General features: G+C 36.7%; 1 protein-coding gene across 1 annotated transcript in view; it reads right to left on the reverse strand.

Moving 5' to 3' along the window:
- The window catches only part of wnt9a (wingless-type MMTV integration site family, member 9A), a 51388-nt gene extending 33786 nt beyond the window's left edge, over positions 1-17602 (reverse strand). The window contains 2 exon segments of the mRNA XM_073848939.1: positions 17398-17576; positions 17579-17602. Coding sequence (XP_073705040.1) covers positions 17398-17576; positions 17579-17602 — 203 coding nt within the window.
- Positions 17603-22129: the final 4527 nt, after the last annotated feature.

A 22129-nucleotide genomic window follows, 5' to 3' on the forward strand; every position in this document is an offset into this window, starting at 1 on the left:
ACTGAGCCTGTTTGCCACTTCTATCCCTGATGCCATGTTCATCACGGTGCTGATGTTTTCAAGATTGTTGACTATCCAGCTGCCTATATTCCCACCCCCAAGATCAGGGTTGCCAGGGTTCCAATTGCTACTCAAAACTAGTCCAAAAGTAGCCCAATCATATTTTGAGAGGGGGTACCCCATTAAACATCACATTAGCATTCCAAGGGCTAAATATTACATTTATTGGGGTTGCTTCAACTCGCAGACATGAAAAACAACCTGCAGCAACAGTGGTAAAATAGCTGAATTCCGCGGGACTTGGCAACACTGCCCAAGATGGCTCTCTCCCTGCCAGTTCCATACGTGCTTTGTGTGCTTTTCAAACACTTTCTGGATCTTCCTCCAGCCTCCTCTATCCTTCATCTCCATTGGTCGTATCCAACCTTCTGGCTCCACCTTCCCCACTTGCTCTCTCTGACTTTCTGGCTTTCAGAAATCCCTTTGGCTCCACCTTGGTCCTCAGTCCCCTCCAGTTTCATTTGGATCTCCAGCCTTCCTGACTCCCGACTATGACTTGTGACAGTGTCAGACCCCATCTCTAATTAGCATGCAACAAATATTTTATTTTGCACTTGTACTGTCACTATTGTAATTAGGAATAATTCACCCACAATAGACAAATTGCTGAAAATGTACTCGGACCATCCGAGATTTAATAAATCCTTTATTTAGATGTTTTTAACTCCTAGTAAAAAAGTAAATGGTTAAAAATGCACCTATTTTATACTAAGTATCGTTCAAGTCTGTTAACATAATTACTGACATACTGCTTGAGACTTATTTTGCAATTGTAATTAAACTTTATTTGGAGTACTACTTGTGCACAATGCACATTTTTTAAATATTAAGCCTAAAATATGTTTAATGTCACTATTGATGAGGATTGTATGATCTTTAAATAATATCGATATTTAAATACAAAATATTTAAAGTGTACCTAAAGTATACTTGCAATAGTTCCAATTTAGCACAATCAAATATACTTTAGTTGGACTTCAGTGCTACTTCCACACAATTAAAGTGCATTAAATACAATTTATTTAGTACACTAAAAGTACAATTGCAAGGTATTTTTATTTAGTACATAAAATGTAAATGTATTTGTAGTGTACTTAGCATGAAATCAATTTAGTTTAAATAAATTTTAGTATTTAATTTTTCACTAGGGTCTTGCTAAAATATATCTATCCATCCTCCATCCATAATATTGATTTCTCCAGTGAAAAAGTCATCTCACCTGAATCAAGACAGAAATATTAAGAATAAGGATTTTGACATGAGACAACAACAAATGACAGACTTTTTCACTGGAGATAGCTTATGCTTATCAAGGTTATCATGAATTATGAATCACTTTGTTAAAATGTCTTAATGATTCATTTGATTCTCAGAAACAAACAGCTTTTCACTTTACAAGGCATTGATTGATGGACTGGAGTGGTGTGGATTATTTGTGGATTATTGTGATGTTTTTATCAGCTGTTTAAATTCTCATTCTGACAGCACCCATTCACTGCAGAGGATCCATTGGTGAGCAAGTAATGCAAAGCTAAATTTCTCTAAATCCATTCCACAAGAAGAAACAAACTCGACTATTCCTTTAAATACTGTTGCTTATTTTTTTTTCTTTAAGTGCACTTAGAGCACTTAAGTGAGATTAAAAGTTGTAACGTTTATAGCAAATATCCGCAAACAAGCGACACGGCGATACTCAGTGCCACCACAAAAACAAGTCCTCACACACACAAGACAGTTAACAGTCTTGAACCTAGACAAAGCGAACTTGCTTTCAACGCGTTTGGGCTTGCTGGTTGTGTGGTCTCGCGGCTGGCAAGTCAGGGTCCCCAATTACTTCAAATGCATGCCAATCATTCCCCCCAGCTGTTGACCCCAAACAAAGCCTTTTCTCAGACACCCCCCGTACCCCCCCAGCTGTCTACCACAGTATCCCAAAACAAAGACAGATGTGAGGAAAAGTGTGAGTTACTCGCACAAGCCAAACAAAAACCTTCGAGGAGTCCATTCGTGTTTCTGATTTGGCTTGGAATGTTCTTCCACTCTCTGGACAAAAACATGGCAATCGTAGCCAACTCTCAACAGATGTGTCAGCAAGATGGATTTAGCGTTAGTCTGTGATGCTCGTTCAGAGTGTTTCAAGATGCTTTAATGACATTTCACACATCGCAGTGCATGTTATAGATATCAGAAAGATAGCGAGCAAATCATAATTGCATTGCACAATATCTGCTCAGTGTCAGTGAAATGAATTTGTGGCCCTCAACCCTGACCCTGTCTGATCTGACATTGTTCTCAGAACAGCTCCTCCAAGAGGTGAGGGGCCTGAAAAACACTCCACCAGAAAAAGAACACCTCCTCTACTGGGTACTGAAAAACAACTCCTCCTCCGTCAGGGGTAGAAGAACATCTCCCTCAGAGAGCAGTGCTGGAGTCTCATCTTGACCCAGGTGGAAAGCAATAGTGGTAGATCCAGCCAAGCAGCAGTGGCAGCCTGTTTTACATCTTTCCGCCCCCATGTGTGGCAGCCAAAAAATCCTAATGACTCCCTTCATAATGATCACACTCAAGTGAATGTTTACCATTGGGGTGCGGTTAGCATTGCAGGTTAGTGATTACTTGTTTGACAGGTAGAGATATATCATAAGACTTGCTGGATGTGTTTATTAATTATGAGTTTCTGAATTGTGAAGGAATTGTGGCAGCTGTGAAGTGTACAGGTACTAATTTATGAGAGCAATGCACTACTTACTATTGGACAACATTTATTTTATATGTGCACAGGTTTGACAGTAATTTGAATCTCAGTGTCTTCTTTAGAGATAAAAAAGTCTCCCAAAAGATGCATTTAGCCAATATCTTCACTGCCATATAATCATTGCCATGGTTTACTTCACCATTTTATAAGTAAATTCTAATCTAATCATGACAAACTAAATATTGTTGGAAAGGTCTAAGGCTCCTAAATAGATATTTTACTTTTTTGTGTGTGTTACAAATTATATGTGACCCTGGACCACAAAACCAGTCATAAGGTTAAATTTGACAAAACTGAGAATTATACTTCATATGAAAGCTCAATAAATAAGCTTTCTATTGATGTATGGTTTGTGAAGACAGTACAATATTTGGCCGAGATACATCTATTTGAAGATCTGGAATCTGAGGGTGCAAAATACTGAGAAAATCACCTTTAAAGTTGTCCAAATCAAGTTCTTAACAATGCATATTACTAATCAAAAATTACATTTTGATATATTTATAGTAGGAATTTTACAAAAAATCTTCATGGAACATGATCTTTACTTAATTTCCTAATGATTTTTGGCATAAAAGAAAAATCAATAATTTTGACCCATACTATGTATTTTTGGCTATTGCTACAAATATACTCCAGCGACTTAAGACTTAAGTTTTGTGCTCCAGGGTCACATATAGGAAAAATAATAGATTAATTTATGACAAGAGTGCACCTCAAAAATCTACTTCATAACAGGAGCTCTGATCTTTGTCACAAACAGACTTCCTTGTTGCCTTTTTCCCCATCACACTTTAAAAATCATAAGAAATTATATTCATAATCCGTTGAAAACTTAAAATCTAAAAATTCATCCTTTGAAAGCCATTTTAAAATCAGATGTTGCATTAACATGGAAAATGTACATCAAAAACATATTACAAAATGTTTCCGTTCGTGAATTATAAAAAATAATTATTTTTATTTCATTTTTCAAAATTACATTTTTCATTTGCACGTCTCAAAAATGGTTAATCAGTGTTGGGCGCGTTACTTTTAAAACGTAATTTGTTATAGTTACTTCTCACAAATAGTAACTGACTTAGTAACATCATTATAAAAGTAACTTATTACCAGGGAAAGTAACTATTGTAATAAGTTTTTAAAAAAATGTCAAATAACTTTGATGCCCCCCCCCCCCTCAATATTAAATATGGTAAATGAATAAAACATTGTACACTAATCTACACTATTTTAATGTTGCTGTGGGACAATGTGAGAGACGATAAAAACATCCCATGGCAAAACTCGTCTGTCTCATTTTTTCTCGATGAAGAACTAAAAAATCCTCAATTTGAAACTGCAAAGGGTCTACTTTTATTTGTGCATATGCATAATAACAAGAAAACGATGTGCTTTTGTAAAATAAATAAAATGAACAGTTGGGCTCTCTGTGGTCTCGGTCTCCATCACCTCTCTTGACAGACACGTAAATAAAACAACCTGAATCTCCGCAAATACGTGCCCCTTACCAAAAAGAAGTACACTTCAAGTTTATTTTATTAAGTATACTTAAGTAAAGGTCAAGTATATTTTTACTTTATGTAGTAAGTATACAAATATCAGTGTACTAGTAGTGTACTTTTAAGTGTACTATTTCAATACTCCTTGGGACTAAATTGCCCCACTTTCTAGTATATAAAACTAGTATACTATACTTTAAGTATAACAGTAGTAAACTTTGAGTACATAACTAGTTTGCATCTATGTTTCGAGTTTGTACTGCAAGTATACTAAAAGCAAACTTATAGGTATACTGAAACTTTTTTATGCATTTTTAGTTCACTTTGAAGTACAGTCTGAGTGAACTACTAGTTTAGTAGTTTTATACTGCAAGTATACTCGTAAGTTTTCTTGAACTTTATATCATACTTTAAGTATACTACTTTGTCCCTATTTTGGTATTAATTTGTATATTTTTTCATTATATGAATATATGAAAATACAAAACATTAAAAGAAAGAACATGGTATCTGCATGTAAACAAAAACATTTTATAATAGCTTTATGCTTTCTTTTTTTATAGACGCTTAAACAAATAAACAAAACTTTGAACAAAAAGCTAAAAAAAGACTATTCATGAAAATCAAAACATAGATGGAGTTGATCAACACCCCAAAGCTTGACAGTCATTATTACCTCTTCATGGGTCGACATTTTATTCCATAACGTTACACAGTTTTCCATATCTATGGTTTTGATGCTGTTTTATGTCTGACGATTGTGTTAGATTACATGTAGAAGCATCTGTTGTTTCGGTTTCTTCTTGTGTTTTGGAAATTCTGGACAGAAAATGTGTAAAAGCACCCCTAGCGTATAACAATGAAAACACAGATTCTCAGTGCACAAGTATAGCTCTAATATATTTAGACTTTTTCTAAGTGTAAGTCAAGTAGATAAATGTCAAAGAAGTATACTTTCCTATTTTAGTTTAAAAGAAGTATACGTAAAAGTTAATCTTGGCTACTTTTCGTTTCTGGAAAGAGACGCGCTAAAAGGAATAAGCCAGAATGTACCTCAGAAGAAGAACGCAACGTATTTATTCGTTTGATTACTCGTTACCGAAAAAAGTAATGTCACTAGTAATGCCGTTTATTAATAACTCTGGCTTTAATCAAATATTGTCTTTGTTTGGAAGTCACACACATGGAAAAGTGATATAAGAAAACATGGAACAATATTATTGTGGATTAAAGATGAACTTTAAACAAACGTTGCTCATTATTGTAATGATTTAAACGATTACACATGTCTGAGAAAGAACCTGACTGAGACCTAGTGGAAAATCACTCATGCCTTTCCATCAATAACAATTTTGACAAAAAGCATTGTAGTCAGCTCGACAAATATTTTTTGGACTTGAATCAGTCATGACCACTCAGTACAAGTCAGCATACAGAAACGGTTTTATATGACGACAAATCTTCATGAACACAGTCTGCACCCCTAAAATTAACTATGAATTCACCAGCGAAGAACAAAGTGCTCCCAAATAGCAAGAAGATGACGGGACATGACGGCAACAGTTGAGTGACACACACAGGATGTGAACGAGTCACCATGACCTTTAGAGTCACTGTGGGCTGTGGCTGTCTAATGAGACTTGATCTCTGGATTCCCGACACCAGTCAACTAGCACAATAGTTGAGATGTTGAGAAATATCATGTTGTAAACTTGTCCGCTCTAGTCACGATACAACACAGGAAAACTGCAGATGTACACACACAGGATGGCTAAAAATCAATCGGACACGGATAGACAATCCAGCATGTTTGAAACATTTCGCAAAGAAAAGTGTTTTCCATGTGCTTGTGGGGCCAGATGGGTGAGGATGAGATGTTTATTCACTCGGCACTAATATTTTGTTTGGCAAGGTCACATGAGTATGTACTTAAAATCATTAACAGAGTTGCCAGTCTACTACAGCTGTAACCAGGTGTAATATACAAAGGAAAAGTTAATGGACAATACCTAGCGCGTCCCAAAGGAAAACTCTTTCTTGGGGGGATTTCTCGGTTATGTTTTAGTTAAATATCAGCATTGTCAGTTTTGAATTAAACAAGTCAACTGTTGAGATGCACTAACAGCATTTGGAAAAGAAGTAGTACATCTTGTAGTACACAAGATTTGAGGTATTGTTTATGTCTGTAGCACAAATAGTACAGGACAAGTTAAGCATTTAACAAATTAAATAAATTGTGACCCTGGGCCACAAAGCCATTCTTAAAGGAACACTCCACTTTTTTTGGAAATTGGCTCATTCTCCAACTCCCCCCGAGTTAATAAGTTGATTTTTACCGTTTTGAAATCCATTCAGTCGTTCTCCTGTTCTGGTGATATCACTTTTAGCATAGCTTAGTATAGATCATTGAATCCTATTAGACCAATAGCATCACATTCAAAAATGACCAACGAGTTTTGATTTTTGTCCTATTTAAAACTTGACTCTTCTGTAGTTATATTGTGTACTAAGACCGGTGGAAATGCAAAGCTGCGAGTTTCTAGACTGATAAGATTAGGAACTACACTTCCATTCCGGCGTAATAGTCAAGGAAGTTTGCTGCCGTAATATGGCCGAAGCAGGCTGAGTATTTTCCGAAATGAGTTCCCAGCTTCAGCCTTATTACGGCAGCAAACTTCCTTGACTATTACGCCGGAATGGGAGTGTAGTTCCTTATCTTATCAGCCTAGAAAATTGAAGCTTTGCATTTCCACCGGTCTTAGTACACAATATAACTACAGAAGAGTCAAGTTTTAAATGGGACAAATATCGAAACTCGTTGGTCATTTTTGAACGTGATGCTATTGGTCTAATAGGATTCAATGATCTATGCTAAGCTATGCTAAAAGTGATATCGCCAGAACAGGAGAACGGCTGAATGGATTTCAAAATTGTAAAACTCAACTTATTAACTTGAGGGGAGTTGGAGAATGAGCCTATTTCCAAAAAAAGTGTAGTGTTCCTTTAAATAGCACAGGCATATTTTTAATACTGTACATTGTATGGGTCAAAATGATCCAATTTTATTTTATGCCAAAAATCATTAGGATATTAAGTAAAGATCATGTTCCATGAAGATATTTTGTAAATTTCCTACCATAAATATATCAAAACTTAATTTTTGATTAGTAATATGACAACTTTAAAGGTGATTTTCTCAATGTATTTTCAGATTCCAGATGTTCAAATAGTTGTATCTCGGCCAAATATTGTCCTATCCTAACCATACATCAATGGAAAGCTTATTTATTCAGCTTTTAGATGATGTACAAATAGCAATAAAAAAAATTACCCTTATGACTGGTTTTGTGGTCCAGGGTCACATTTTAGTTTAATACCTGAGCAATTGTAATAGTGAAGTTTTCTTCATGAAGCACTATTAATATATTTAACGTGGATAATACTGCTGACAGGACTTGGTTTTGGAAGAATCTGATGAGAAATCAACTGAATAAAATAGAACCACTGACGTTTGATTGTAGGTTGGTAAAGTATTTTCTGGAAAATGAGTCGCATCAGGTCAAAACTGCATTGTTAAAAGAAAAAAAAACAGATAAGTTGCATTAGTGTACAAGTTACATTTTATTATTACATTCAGAAATAATGTTAAACACTGGTAAATAAATTGAAATGTTTACAAACAAACTATAAATATGCATTTTATTTTCCTAAACTCTGTAGTAAATCATTTTACCTTTATGATATTCAGAACAGGAATAAAAAATGTAAGTATAAAACAAACTATAGTGGCATTCATTTTTAACTACACCTATAAACATCTATTTAATTTATTTAAATCAAATAACCGATTTAATCAAATAACTCATGCACGTTCATATTCCCCACTGCTGTAATGTTAGCCGTTTTAGTAAAGTGCTACGCATTTAGCCTTATGTGACATCTGTTTTTATATTGTTTATCAACTGTATAAATGTTTATATTGTTTGTATTAACTAGCCGAGTCGCCAGATATGAACGTTTATTCATAATAGGGGTGGGCGAAATGGCAAAAATATCATATCACAGTTTTTTTTTAAATCACGATTCTGAGTAATTCTTTGGTGAACTGTCCCTTTAATGACAATCAGCAGCACGTTTAGTTCTGTCGCTTTAAGAGCTGCACGCATCTAATATCTGCAGGCACGTGTCCATATTTGTCTCAGCTGTTTACTTTCACTTTAGACATAACCAGCTGTGTTTATATGAAATCCTTGTGTGTTTTTGACAGTATTAGCGAACCAGACACGAAAGATAGTTTAGTCCAGTAATCAGGTGCTGTTTGACAGCCTTTTAGCATGCACGCTTCAGGTGTATGTGCTTATGAAGTGCATGCCAGAATAGCGTGCGGATAAAATAACGTTATTTAACCGGAAAGGCTTTAAATCACATGCAAATAATGCACTTTTGTGATTGCGACTAATGCAGTGTCTTGTGAGTGAATGTATGTTGCGTTGTACAGTATTTTTCAAAAGCAGATCATGGAGACATTTTAATGGTCCACGATCAAAAATCGTCAAATCGCACACCCCTAATTCATAACCATACTGAAAATAAGTAAATATTGTTTGCTGATGCAAACTGTCTAGTTGAGGTAATATTTAGATATAAAGTCCAAATATTTGTATTCAACCACCTAGATAGATTACATCTGAGGGAAAAAGAAAGTACTGTGTACAGTAGAATGTACTGTAATGTTCAGAACATGGTAACTACAGTAATCATCAAAGTGGGAAGTGATGCCCTCTGGGGGAATTTGTTCAGGGGTGTTTTTAAGAAAAAGAAAAAAAATTCCATGAAATGTTCTTCCTAACTTCAGGCCTTATTCTCAAGTCATATATAACTGTGACATTCTGCAAAGCAACAAGCTTTAAAACACTTTTTCTTACCGGTGAAAATTTAAGTAAATCTTTTCTAAAAATTTTCTAAAAAATCTTAGGTCTTCTGAGCAGTAGGATTATAAAAAAATATATGCTAAAATAAAATTAAGTAGCCTATAAAATTAAAAAGGAGTATTTTAACTTTTACTGGAGTAATATTTTATTATACTGCCCTCCAAAGGCAAAGCGCAGTAACTACACATTTGGTCAAAATTGAGTTAAGGCTTAAAATGGATTTTGTGACAACGGTTTTGTCTTGTGGCAAAGTCTCCTGGTTCAATTTTGTCCCGATTCAGAGAAACAAGAGTGTCAACATGTTTGACTAGCTGGCGTAAAAAATTTAAAGGTATTTTTCTCAGTTTCAGTGTTGGCGTAGTTACTGCACTTTGCCTTTGGAGGGCAGTATACATATCTATACATATCTATACTCAGGTACTTGATTTGTGTACTTCATCCACCACTGGTTCTGACACAGTCTGACCAAGAACTCAGAACTCTGAGTTCTTGTCATATTTTATGACCATTTTCTAAAAAAAATAAACTGTGATAATGTGAATGGTGAAGGTGTTTGAATGCAAAGTTACTTATAGTCAGTAGAATGTGTTAGAAAATATTAAACAAACAATCTACTTATACTATACCATCTGGTATAGCTGGCATCTACCTGAGTGGGAAATGCGCTATACAAATAAATGTGGACAAACGTACCTCATTCAGCAGGAATCTAAATATGTCTGCATGTTTTGCGTGCTTGATGATAATTGCATTATATAAGTCACTTTGGAACATAGAATAAGTTTCATAACTATATCTTTATTTTTGGGAAAAAAAGTAACGTTAGCACATTTAGGCATACTGTTGTTTCATATTGTTGTAATCTCTTTTGAAATGCGAGAGGAGACACATGTGTATTTACTAAGGTTGTTTTATTTGGAAACTAACCTGAGAAGAAGGAATCTCAATGGTGTCTATGAGAAACAATATTATCAGGCCACAATACAGTGTGTGCAGAATTATTAGGCAAGTTGATATTCTGGTCATATTTTTTTCCCAAGCACATTTTACCAATTACAAACCACATCAATCTTAATAACTACTATTGATTTAATATTTAATCATTTAAAAGTTATATATAATTGTCCATGAAGGCTGGAAGTGAAAAACGTCTTATATTCGGGTGTGCATAATTATTAGACATGTTTTCTTTTACAGATAAAATGAGCCAAAAAAGATTGAACTCAGACTAAAAGTCAAAATCCATTAAATGCCCATGAGAAGAATGCAATACTAATGCAAAAATAGCATTTGCAAAGTTAAGACATGACCAATAGGCAGTGAAATGCTCATTGGGTCAGCATGGTTAGCAAAAAACAGGTGGAGAAGAAAAGACATGTTAACTGCAAAAGAATTAAGAATTAAGGCGAAGAATTAGGTGTGAAACCATCAGGAACCATTTAGACTCCAGCGCCACCATTTTCCAGAACGGCAATCTGTCAGGTTCTCAGATGGTTTGCTTTGGTAAAAATCCTGAAAATGTTACCCTTTCTTAATAAGAATAACATGCTGTAGTGTTGTGAAATACATTAAATACATTTTATAAGCTTATAAGTTCCTCACGATGCCATAGAAGAACGTTTTTTGTCTAAATGGTTCCATAAACAACCTTAAACATCTGAAGAACCTTTCTGTTTCACAAAAGGTTCTTTGTGGCAAAAGAAGGTTCTTCAGATTATAAAAAAGGTAAGAAGGATATGGTTCTAAAAAAATCTGACTGAATGTCTCTTTGTTGAACCAAAAATGGTTCTTCTATGGCATCGCTTGAAGAACCCTTTAAAACACCTTTATTTTTAAGAGTGTAGTAGACAGATAAGTTGAGAGTGACTTTCAAAGGACCAGCATCACATCCTCTTGTACCACTGTTTGAAGAATCTTCCAGGATCTGACAGCAAGTTTTAGGAGTTCATTTTAGCCTCCTATCCTTAAAAAGGCTGTCTTGCAGAGATGAACTAAAAATGAAATCCCAAAACTTCAATCCCCAAACAGTGGTACAAGAGGATGTGATGCTGGTCCTTCAAAAGTCACTCTCAACTTATGTCTATAAAGCTGTATAAAAAACAGTCTTCATGTATTTCACAACACTTCAGTGTGTTATTCTTATTAAGTGAGAGTCATTTTTAGGATATTTTTACCCAAGCAAAGTCTCTGAGAACCTGACACATTGTACTTATGGAAACTCCAGGTAAGTTGGAGGCGCTGGAGACTAAATGGTTCCTGATGGTTTCACACCAGACTCTTCACCTTAATTCTTAATTCTTTTGCAGTTAACATATGTATTTTCTTCTCCACCTGTTTTTTTCTGACCGTGCTGACCCAATGAGCACTGCTCAACGGTCATGCCTTAACTTAGCAAATTATATTATTGCATAAGTATTGCATTCTTCTCATGGGCATTTAATAATTTTTAACTTTAAGTCTGAGTTAAATCTCTTTTTTGCCTTTTTTTTTTAAACATGTCTCATGCACACCTGAGTTTTTCACTTACAGGATTCATGGACAATTATATATCACTTATAAATAGTTGTTATTAAGAATAATGTAGTTTGGGATTGGTTAAATGTGCTTGGAAAAAAATATGACCAGAATATCAACTTGCCTAATAATTCTGCACGCACTGTATCTTAGAAAATAACTTATCTTTCAATGTAGGGGTAGTAGAGCAGGACACGCACAGTAGGGTGGTGTGTACAGTACAGTGCGTGTGGTTAGCATTAGTAAGAGGTTTAACCACGGGGCTCGACACAGGTCAGCTGCTCAGCGATGGTGACTGTGTGACTGGCACAGCATGGGTGCACCACAGAGCTCCACATGACTCTACCTATCGACCTCACACCATGGCACTGACAACCCCAGCACCCAGTGACAGGTACGAGAGCTGCTCCACTCTCTCATTTGGCCTTCCACTAAAAGCCTTTTCTAAAAGCATGCAAACATAGACCTTAATGATGTGTTTGTCCTGACCATAAAGGCATAAAAATGGACTCGAGGAGATGGGAATCCTAACATGCTTTGACAGCAGGGCTCAGTAACGTAGCATTTATGGTTCTTACTGTAAGCTGCGTGACAATATAATGACACGGCATCTATGGGTGCGCTGATACATTGATCATCTTCATTTCAAATAGGAGACCAAAATGTCTTTTACGGAACCAATTAATCTTTAAATGACAGCTATATTAGTTAGAGTTATTTATATTTGCTGCTGGGGGAAATTATATAGCTTTTCCTACATATTAGAGACTCTCGTAAAGTCTAAGTGTATCTTGCACCACAGCTACAAGTGCTACAGCTGGTGCCTTGAGGAACCAAAGACCAAAATTGCTTTAACAGAACCAATTAATCTTCAAATGCAAGCTATATTAGGTGGTCATTTATATTTGCTGCTGACATTGATTCTATATATTTTCCTACATATTAGACACTCTTGAAATCGAAGTATACAAGTATGACTGCTGATGCCTAGGAACCAGTTGAATTTCTGGTTACCATTATATATTTGCAAGCAAATAATTTAGCAGTACACTCTTAAAAAATAAAGGTGCTTTAAAAGGTTCTTCAAATGTCATAGAAGAACCATTTTTAGGTTCTAGAAACCATTCAGTCAAAGGTTTTTTAAAGAACCGTCTCTTTCTTACCTTTATAATAATCTAAAGAACCTTCTTTTGCCACAAAGAACCTTTTGTGAAACAGAGCGGTTCTTCAGATGTAACCATTTAGACAAAAAAAGGTTCTTCTATGGCATCGTGAAGCACCTTTATTTTTTAAGAGTGCATATTGTTCCTTAGTTCAGTCTTAAAAACTGAAGACTGATTCATGCACGTAATCTACCCTATAGCCAAAACCATCTATTGAGACATTCATCTGTGGTTATGTGTTTTTGTTTGTTTGTTCAAGTTATTCAGGCAGCGCGGCTCTAACGGACTAAATGAAAAGGCAAACAGCTTTAATTAAAAACTCCCAGTTTGATGCAATGAAACGGAAAAAGCATGAACTCAAGGTACATTCTTGGTTTGTCTTGCCTACTGTTTTGACATCAACACCCAGACCTTGTAATAAATGTGCATGTATGGTTCATAGCTCAGGGTTTTTACAGTCATCTTATGGTTTTTCAGTCATCTAATCTTGGCTGTAGTCACTGATCATTTTGGCCCCGAGTCCACCCAAAGCCCTTTGTGGCGGAAAACAGCCTGTGGTGGGAGACGAAAAGCACATGACATGGCAGTGCCACTAATTAACGTCATTTCATCAATCTTTGACCACCAAAAGCTATTCAGATTCCATATTGGCTTTCCGGTTTTGCCTGGCAATGCGTGCCTGTCTGCGATGCCCATCACTGCATTCCCAACAACAGCCTACATATCTACAAAACACACCGCTGACTGGGTTATGGCAGGAGCGGACCCGCCCTCTCTTAAAAAATCGAGGCAGACCTCCAAGCTGTGGTCGGAGCCATACTACCAGAATATTGAGCCATTTGGATGCAAGTGTGCCAAACACATTTAAAGACATTCCCCAGAGCAATAATACCATATAATCAAGGCAGGGTTGGGATGACTCCTGCGGGAGAAGCCATTCTCACAGCTTGTCGAGAAAGCCATTGAGGAAAAACAAACCGGTAGAAATATAGAGACACGGATTTATGTTTTTCAAGTGGTTACTTGAAATGTCATGAAAGCCAAAGAAAAGTTCATAATCTTAAGTGTGTTTATAGTAGAAACGTTACACTACGTTAAGCTGTCCAGCAGTGATGCACACTTCGGTGGAGATGTACGTTTAGAAAAGTGAAACACTTTTTAAATGAAACACATTTTAAGTTCCACGTAAAGAAAATATGCATACGATTCAATAAAATGTCTGTGGGTGTGTATAGGAAGTGGTCACATGTGAGGATCTTCAGTTGCAGACACTGCTATTCTCTGGCACTGAAAGGCGATCCACCGCAGCTCAGGCAGCCGCTCTCATCAACATTCCCAAGCCCAAGTCTAGTCGGGAGATTTAATCTGAAGTCTTATGCAGCAAACTGCTTCTGCACCGGGGCTTTCCTGAGAGTCGCGGCCAAAAAATGCCATCGCAAACAGATCAAACTGACCACAACTACCTTTGAATAAAACTGCTGCTCTGTTGACCTTCTCCCCGTATCCTCGTCACACAGCTCTCTGTGCTCATATCTGTTTTTGCCACACATTTCCCACTGTGCTAAGGTTTCATAAAGCAGCAGATGATGATTGAAGAGCAGGGTGCTTTTACAGTTGTGACTCTACCCCCTGGTGGAAACATCAGGCACTGCAACCACTGCTAAACCTAGTGATGGACAGGTTGTGACCAAACAAGGTTTGTTATTTAGCCTAATCAGAATAAATGACGGAAGAATGACATAAGGACTGATGTGCAACTTTTTTCCTACAGAAATACTGTGGAAGACTTGGGTTCTAAGGAACAGAACTATTCCAGAACCAGAACTGGTTGAACCTTTATTACAGAGTTATAAATAATGCGCATACGCATGCATGTTCTTGCATCTTCAACACAGGATTTTGGAAAGAAACTGCTAAAGAACCTTCAGTTCCTTGTTAATATGTCAATTGCATTTTACCAGTCTTCTTTTTAAAAGACATGCACTGCAACTTTTGTTGAGATACAAATGCAATAGTTTTGGGCTTTTCAAATGTAAACATATTATATATCTAGAATTAAAACGTAGGTAGCAATAACCACCATCTCACATGCAAGTCCTAATTTTTCACCTGCATTTCAATTCAGGTTTACTTTTAGGAAGCAGTTCCCCACATGTGACCCCAGGCTGGCTTCCTCAGGAGATCTGCATAAACTTGTCAAAGCCAGGTACAAAAGAATCTCATTCCACGGATATTCAGAGCTTATTTTCCCCGTGTTTTCCCAGCACGTAACCTCTTCCCCTTTCGTCCCTCAGGCTGTTTGAGGTGAGCTCTACACCTAGACAAAAAGTGCACGGCCCCCATATTGCTGTATTGTTCCACCACCATTTTGTCCCCAACCGACCGAACCTGGTCTCCTTGGGACTGCTGTTGAATGAGATACAGCTGAAATAAACACTGGGCACCTGCCGCTACAGGCTGGAGGGGACGGGTGGTAAAAAGTAAGGCTTTGCATTCTTGTGGCCAGGATGACAATTTCAGCAGCGGCTCAGCTAGGCAAGGAATCCCACCCAACCCTCAGAGACACAGAGCGAGGTCAAACAGAGACTGTGTTTAGGTTTCACATATGCTCCACCGCACTGGGGAAATTGGGTATGCAACATTGACCCTCTATTTAAGTAAATCAGTGGCCAGAAGATGCATTCGCCTCATGGAAGGTATTTATTTGCACGTTAGTGGACGCAAGCGTGACAACATGTCAGAAGGTAATGGTTTCATGCTGTTTCTGGCACAAGGTTGAAATGACTTGTTTGATTTGCGACTGTGTCCTTGTCTTGAAGAGTCGCCCCCCTCTTTGAGTCTAGAAAGCGACAGGCGTATCAGCGTTCGAAATGAACACTCTTTGTGTGAGATAAGAAAGAACACCCATAATGCCACAGTAAAATATATCACTAACGAGTTTCCTATAGTTTGTTTTCATGACCCGATAACATGGAAGTACAAGCGGTTTCCGTCAAAGTAGACAAAGTGCTGAAACTGGCAAACTTTGAGCACTTCCAAACAATGGCTAGTTAGCCTGACAAACGCGTGACAAATTGAATGTTAAAAATATCCAGGCGTTCATTAGACACAGCCTCTTGACACCGCATATCTGCTCATTATCAGACATTGTAGTTTATCGTTTTCCATTAAATGTGCCAAAAAACAAGGGGAAAATATTCTTAAGTATTGATAACAATCTTTCAGATCAAATAATGGAGACTATAAATCCTCATATGAAGTACTGTCCCACCCATGCGAACACAGGCCAGCATTTATTAAATTTATTGACTTCCTAAGAGGGGGTAGAGTAGGCTCAGACCCGGTCTACAACCACTGCAGCCCAACAAACCGGTTTACAGCTTCATAATGTTCAATGGGGCCTGAGGGAGCCACTCCCGCCCTGGCCCTTGATTTGCCCTAACAATATCCTCTCCTTAGCACACCTTTTTAAACAGAATCTTCCATCACCATTGAGCCAAGAGAAATAATGATATGGTTGATGTCATGAACTTCTCAACTGTTGAAGGAACACCACTACAAATTCTGTGTTGGAGGAGCTTATCAAACACCCACCTGTTCATGGACTATGTCCAGTTTTTACTCAATTAGATCAGAATTGTCATTGTAACACTTACATATTCTTTCATAACAGTCGACTACTTGGTTTGTAACTTGTTGATACAAGTGACAATGATTTAAAGGCGATGATTAAAACTTAAACATGCGTCTCGAAACATGAAGGCGCGTAATGGAAGAATATCAATAAGCTGAAATGCACGCGTCATTGAGGAACATATTCCAAAGGCGTTCCCGCGGTATCACAATTACCTCAATTAAAATTATGGTAGGGGAATGTTTATAGGGGGAACTGGGGAAACTGTAAATTCAACACACATTCTTGAACTTGCGCTTATTAAACTTAGCGAGCGAGCGAGCGAGCGATGGGGGTGCCAAAACGAGTGTTTATGCTGGATGAAGAAATATTATCTGCGATCTGAACAGACGTTTTGGCCACCAGGTTAGAGATCTTCGTAGCTTTATTGTTAACAGCTGTTGAGAGCTGCTCGTGTCTGTTTTCATTCCTCTACAAGCATCTATGAAAAAGACAAACCTGACCGGCTAGTACCTGCCATTCAAAACACGCTATTGAATTAAGACATTGATAAATGTCCTGATATGCCGCATTGAATGAACTTGCAAATAAGCGCATATTTACTGACTTTGCAAATAAGTTATTAACCGGAGATTTCATGCAAACATGCTATGATGAGAACATCACTCAGACTGAATCGCAACAGGTTGTTATTGAGAGAAGTTTACGTAACATTTCATAGATTGCGTTGTATTTGTTTTATGATCTTTGATTCATACATTTCAAATCTATCTTTATTCTATTACAAACTTGAGGCTTGAAAAACATTTAAAGATTGAGGAAGAGTTCCTCTGCCTACCCGAAGTAAGCTGTGCTCGGTCCAGGCAAGCTGATCAGATGCACTATAATGGTAAATGATAACCATCCCAGGAGAAGGTGTCCATCCAGCATTTTGTAGCGGCTCTGGGGCAGCTCATTTCGTTCGTCCTGAGTTGCTGTGTAAAATCCCTGCTTGTGAGAACGGCACTTCTTATACACGCCGAGGATTTCTGCGCCCCTCCCATTCACTTAGAACAGGAGAGAGAAAAGAGTGAGAGAGAGAGTGAGAGAGAGAGAGAGAGAGTCGGGGGGAACTGAGCAGCTGGATTTTGAAAGTCTGGCTTAATTATTTACGTTTGCTGAAATAAAAAAATTGTCTAAGCATGTACTATAATAGTAAAATAAATATACAGATTTTTCTATATACAGCATAGTCTCTAAACTGGCTTTTTAATATCTGAGGAAATCTCTCGAGCTGATGAAAGATATAGAGCAGGCTCAACCAAAATATGAATATTTTTCCCATTATTCATGTTCCATTATGTTAAAGGGATAGCCTAGTTCACCCAAAAACGAAAATTCTGACATGATTTTCCTCACGTTGTTCCAATCCAGTATGAGTTTCTTTTTCTGTTGAACACAAAAGAAGATATTTTGAAGAATGTCGCTTTCCAAACAGTTTGTGGTAATCATTGACTTCCACAGTATTTTTTTGGTCACACTTTATATTAGGTGGCTTAATATACTTAATGTGGTCATATTGCATTGCAAAACACTTTTGCTTCTATTAAGGTGGGATATGGGTATGGGACAGGTTTGGTGGTATGGGTAGGATAAGGGTGGGCTAGCGTGTAAGGGACGGGTCAACAGTGGAAATTACAGAAATTAAAGGATTAGTTCACTTTCAGAACAAAAATTTACAGATAATGTACTCACTCTCTTGTCATCCAAGATGTTCATGTCTTTCTTTCTTCAGTCGTAAGGATTTTTTTTTGTTGTTGTTGAGGAAAACATTTCAGAATTTCTCTCCATATAATGGACTTTTATGGTGCCCCCAAGTTTGAACTTCCAAAATATAGCTTCAAAGGGCTCTAAACGATTACAGCCGAGAAAAGAAGGGTCTTAACTAGCAAAACATCAGTTATTTTCCAAAAAAAAAAAAAAAAAAAATTACAATGTATATACTTTTTAACCTCAAATGCTCATCTTGTCTAGCTCTGTGTGTACTCTGTGTAGAGATTAAAAAGTATATAAATTGCAATTGTTTTTAGAAAATAACAGATCGTTTCGCTTCTTCCTTGGCTAGGATCATTTAGATCTCTTTGAAGCCGCATTTAAACTGCATTTTGGAAGTTCAAACTCAGGGGCACCATAGAAGTCTATTATATGGAGAGAAATCCTGAAATGTTTTCCTCAAAAAACATAATTTCTTTACGACTGAAGAAAGAAAGACATGAACATCTTGGATGACAAGGGGGTGAGTACATTATCTGTAAATTTTTGTTCTGAAAGTGAACTACTCCTTTAAATACAAATGTAATTACATGTTTTTTTTTTATATAAGTACAATGTAAAACATGTATGTACACAATAAGTACATTGTACCAAATTATTATTAAAATGTAAGTACATAGTAGTGAAGGCCACCTAATGTAAGGTGGGACCTTTTTTGTATGTTGGATGCATACAGGTTTGGAACAACATGGGGAAAAGTAAATAATGACATAATTTTGATGAACAATCATTTTAACGCTTGCTCAGTAGTGTCAAAGTGTCTGGCACAGCAACTGCAGGACTATTATTTGTGTTCAATCTTTATTTCGCAAGCTCTAGACGGAACTTTTAATAAGTGAGAAAATGACTTATTGGAAGTTATAAATCATGATGGAGAGATTTGTTTTGGCAAGAGCAGAGGAGGAAAGGTTGTCTATTCTTGTTTGAATGCTTTTTATTGATGAGCAGTGGAGACAACGTCTGTCTTCAAGGAAATACCAATTATTGACACTTTGAGAATGACGTGTCATTAACATAACATAAATAGCACAGATGAAACACAAATCTTGGCATCATTATCCAGTGCTTACACATCTTTGTTTTGGCAGTGAGTTGTTAGAGAGATAGGGATCTGTTGGGCCGGTTCCAGCTCACTCTTGGGTACACCTGGAAGGAGCTTGACATGCTTGAAATGACAGCCCTTGAATGCTGCAACAATATGGACCTTTTCATCACAAGGATCACAGTAGCAACAGCAGGTGGGCTACTGGAAGCTTCTGCCAAGTTTCTGTTTGCTAAGCTGCCTGTTCTGCAGGATCATGACACAGGTACAGGGTGAAATGGCATTACCAGGGATCTACCTGAGCAGCCACGAGGCAATGACATCTGCTTTGTTGACACCAGATGATGGGGAGTTCGACCTCACAAATTAACGAACTGGATTTAACAGACTACACTCTTAAAAATAAAGGTGCTTTAAAAGGTTCTTCACAGCGATGCCATAGAAGAACCATTTTTGGATCCACAAAAAAAACATTCAGTCAAAGGTTCTTTAAAGGACCATCTCTGCCTTACCCTTTTATAATCTGAAGAACCTTCTTTTGCCACAAAGAACCTTTTGGAAAACAGAAAGGTTCTTCAGATGTTAAAGGTTCTTTATGAAACCATTTAGACAAAAAAGCTTCTTGTATTGTGAAGCACCTTTATTTTTAAGAATGTAAATGGCAAGATTCCACAATTCCTTTAAGCAGAGGTTTCTTAAAGTCAACACAAAATCAAAATGTATTTTATTTATTTTTTAGAATGTTTTATTCAGTCTCAAATTCATTTATCAACTTCTCCCCTCCAAGCACCTGTTATATGGGTTTTCTGAATCCAATCAATTTTCCTGGAAGGAGCCACCTTCTTAATTTCTTAATTTCAGTCGCATGCCTGGATCGCAGAACGTGTTGTTCTACTTGGACAGACCACCATTATCTCTCACAATCTTTTGAATGAAAGCAATTTAACCAGAGATTCACACTAACATGCATCATCAAGCATGTTCTAAACACTTCTGCTTTGTCAAGCCACCTTAAGAGTCCAATCCTGCTTACACAATGTTTGTTGTTTTAGTGAGCATTCATTCAAGTATATAGGGATAAATCTGCACCACACGGATGAAAAAAATGGAGGATATGTCTTTGTTTTTCTTCCAATCTAGAAAAGTGAAGCCCAGATATCCCAGGAATGGCTGCTGTCATCTTCTGCAATGATATAATTTGGAGTCTGAGTCTGTGCAAAAGTGATCAAACTCCCACAGACCTGTAAAAAATGACAGAGAATTTAACAGTAAAAAATTGTAAAAATGTAACAGTAAAAACCTGTTAAAAGGTTATCAGTAAGTTCCACTACTATATACGGTGAAAAACTGTATTTGACATTGCATTGTATTAGACCGTTTTCAGAAGTGAAAAAGAATTAAAAATTTACAGTGAATAATCGTAAATTGACATTCCCAAAATTCCCTGTTTTGATGTTATTTTTTTGTTGTTGTTGTTGTTAAAATAACTCTTTCATCTTAGTTTTTTTCTTAGCGGTTTTGTACTTTAGGGTTGTATGTTACATCTAATGTTGTTTAATGAATGTTCATTGCATTATTTCAGTTTCATGTGTTACTATGATGGTGTTTAGTGTTGTGTAAATAACACTGTGCTCCTTCTATATATGTTCATATATAAAAGCTGCTTGTGATGGGCTTTGGTTCATCATGTGTCTTTCTTATTCCCTACCTGCTTTTGGTGGTTATCAATGTTTTACAAAGGTACAAAATAGATTACAAAATAGATTCTTCAATAGGTTGGTACATGACCATTATATCAGTTAATGAAAATAGAGTATTTACCTGTAAATTTAAGTGAAAACCATAAAACTTAAAACGTTGCTACAGTATTTTTTTACAGTAAAATTCTGGCAACCACAGCTGTTTTTCTACTGTAAATTTTACGCAATCATGACACCACACCCTGTTTTTATTATGAAATAACTAACTAAAACCAAAATTATTAGAAAAACACTTGAACATACGTACTCATGATAGGAACTACTTAAAGTAAACCTTGGGTATTAAGACTTGTATGGCTTAATATATCGTCTCTTCATAGAAAACCTATGGCAGACTTACATTTTTTAAAAAGTCCACTCTGTTTTAATTTACATTAAATTATTATTTTAACTGCAACACAGCTCGGAAAATAAAATACTGATATGAGAGGATGATGGAAAAAAATCCATGAGAAACTCTGCGGCATCATGACAAGCGTTGGCATGTTTAGGATGGCATCTAGCGTTTCTTGTCTCTGCCATTTGTAAGCTCTTTCAGTAGCTATGGTCTACTAAAAGCCTCAGGCATCAGAGTTTAAGTGGAGAAAACAAAGACACAGGTCTTTAGATGGTCTTATTCATCAATAGGCATCTCCCTTTTCTTTTCCCCTTATCGCTAGGAAAGCAGTAATATCACTTCTCTTGTTGCCCTTTCACCGAAAATGTTATTGTCTGAATTGCTTATTCTGAGTTGTCTTGCAGTAAAAATAGCAACAGGTAGTGCAGTAGCTCACCAAGTGCATTCATTTCATGTCATCGAATTAGTGGCAACCCTACATAGTCCAAAATAAGTCTAAGACAATGTGATTTTTTTAAACGTAAATCTTTAATAGGTTTTCTGCTACATATTTCAGTAAGAGGCATGTGGTTTGCTTTAAAATGATGGAAACCATCTTTAGGAAAATGTATTTGAAGTG

Source organism: Garra rufa, chromosome 10 (assembly GCF_049309525.1).
Source record: "Garra rufa chromosome 10, GarRuf1.0, whole genome shotgun sequence".
Classification (NCBI taxonomy): Eukaryota; Metazoa; Chordata; class Actinopteri; order Cypriniformes; family Cyprinidae; genus Garra; species Garra rufa.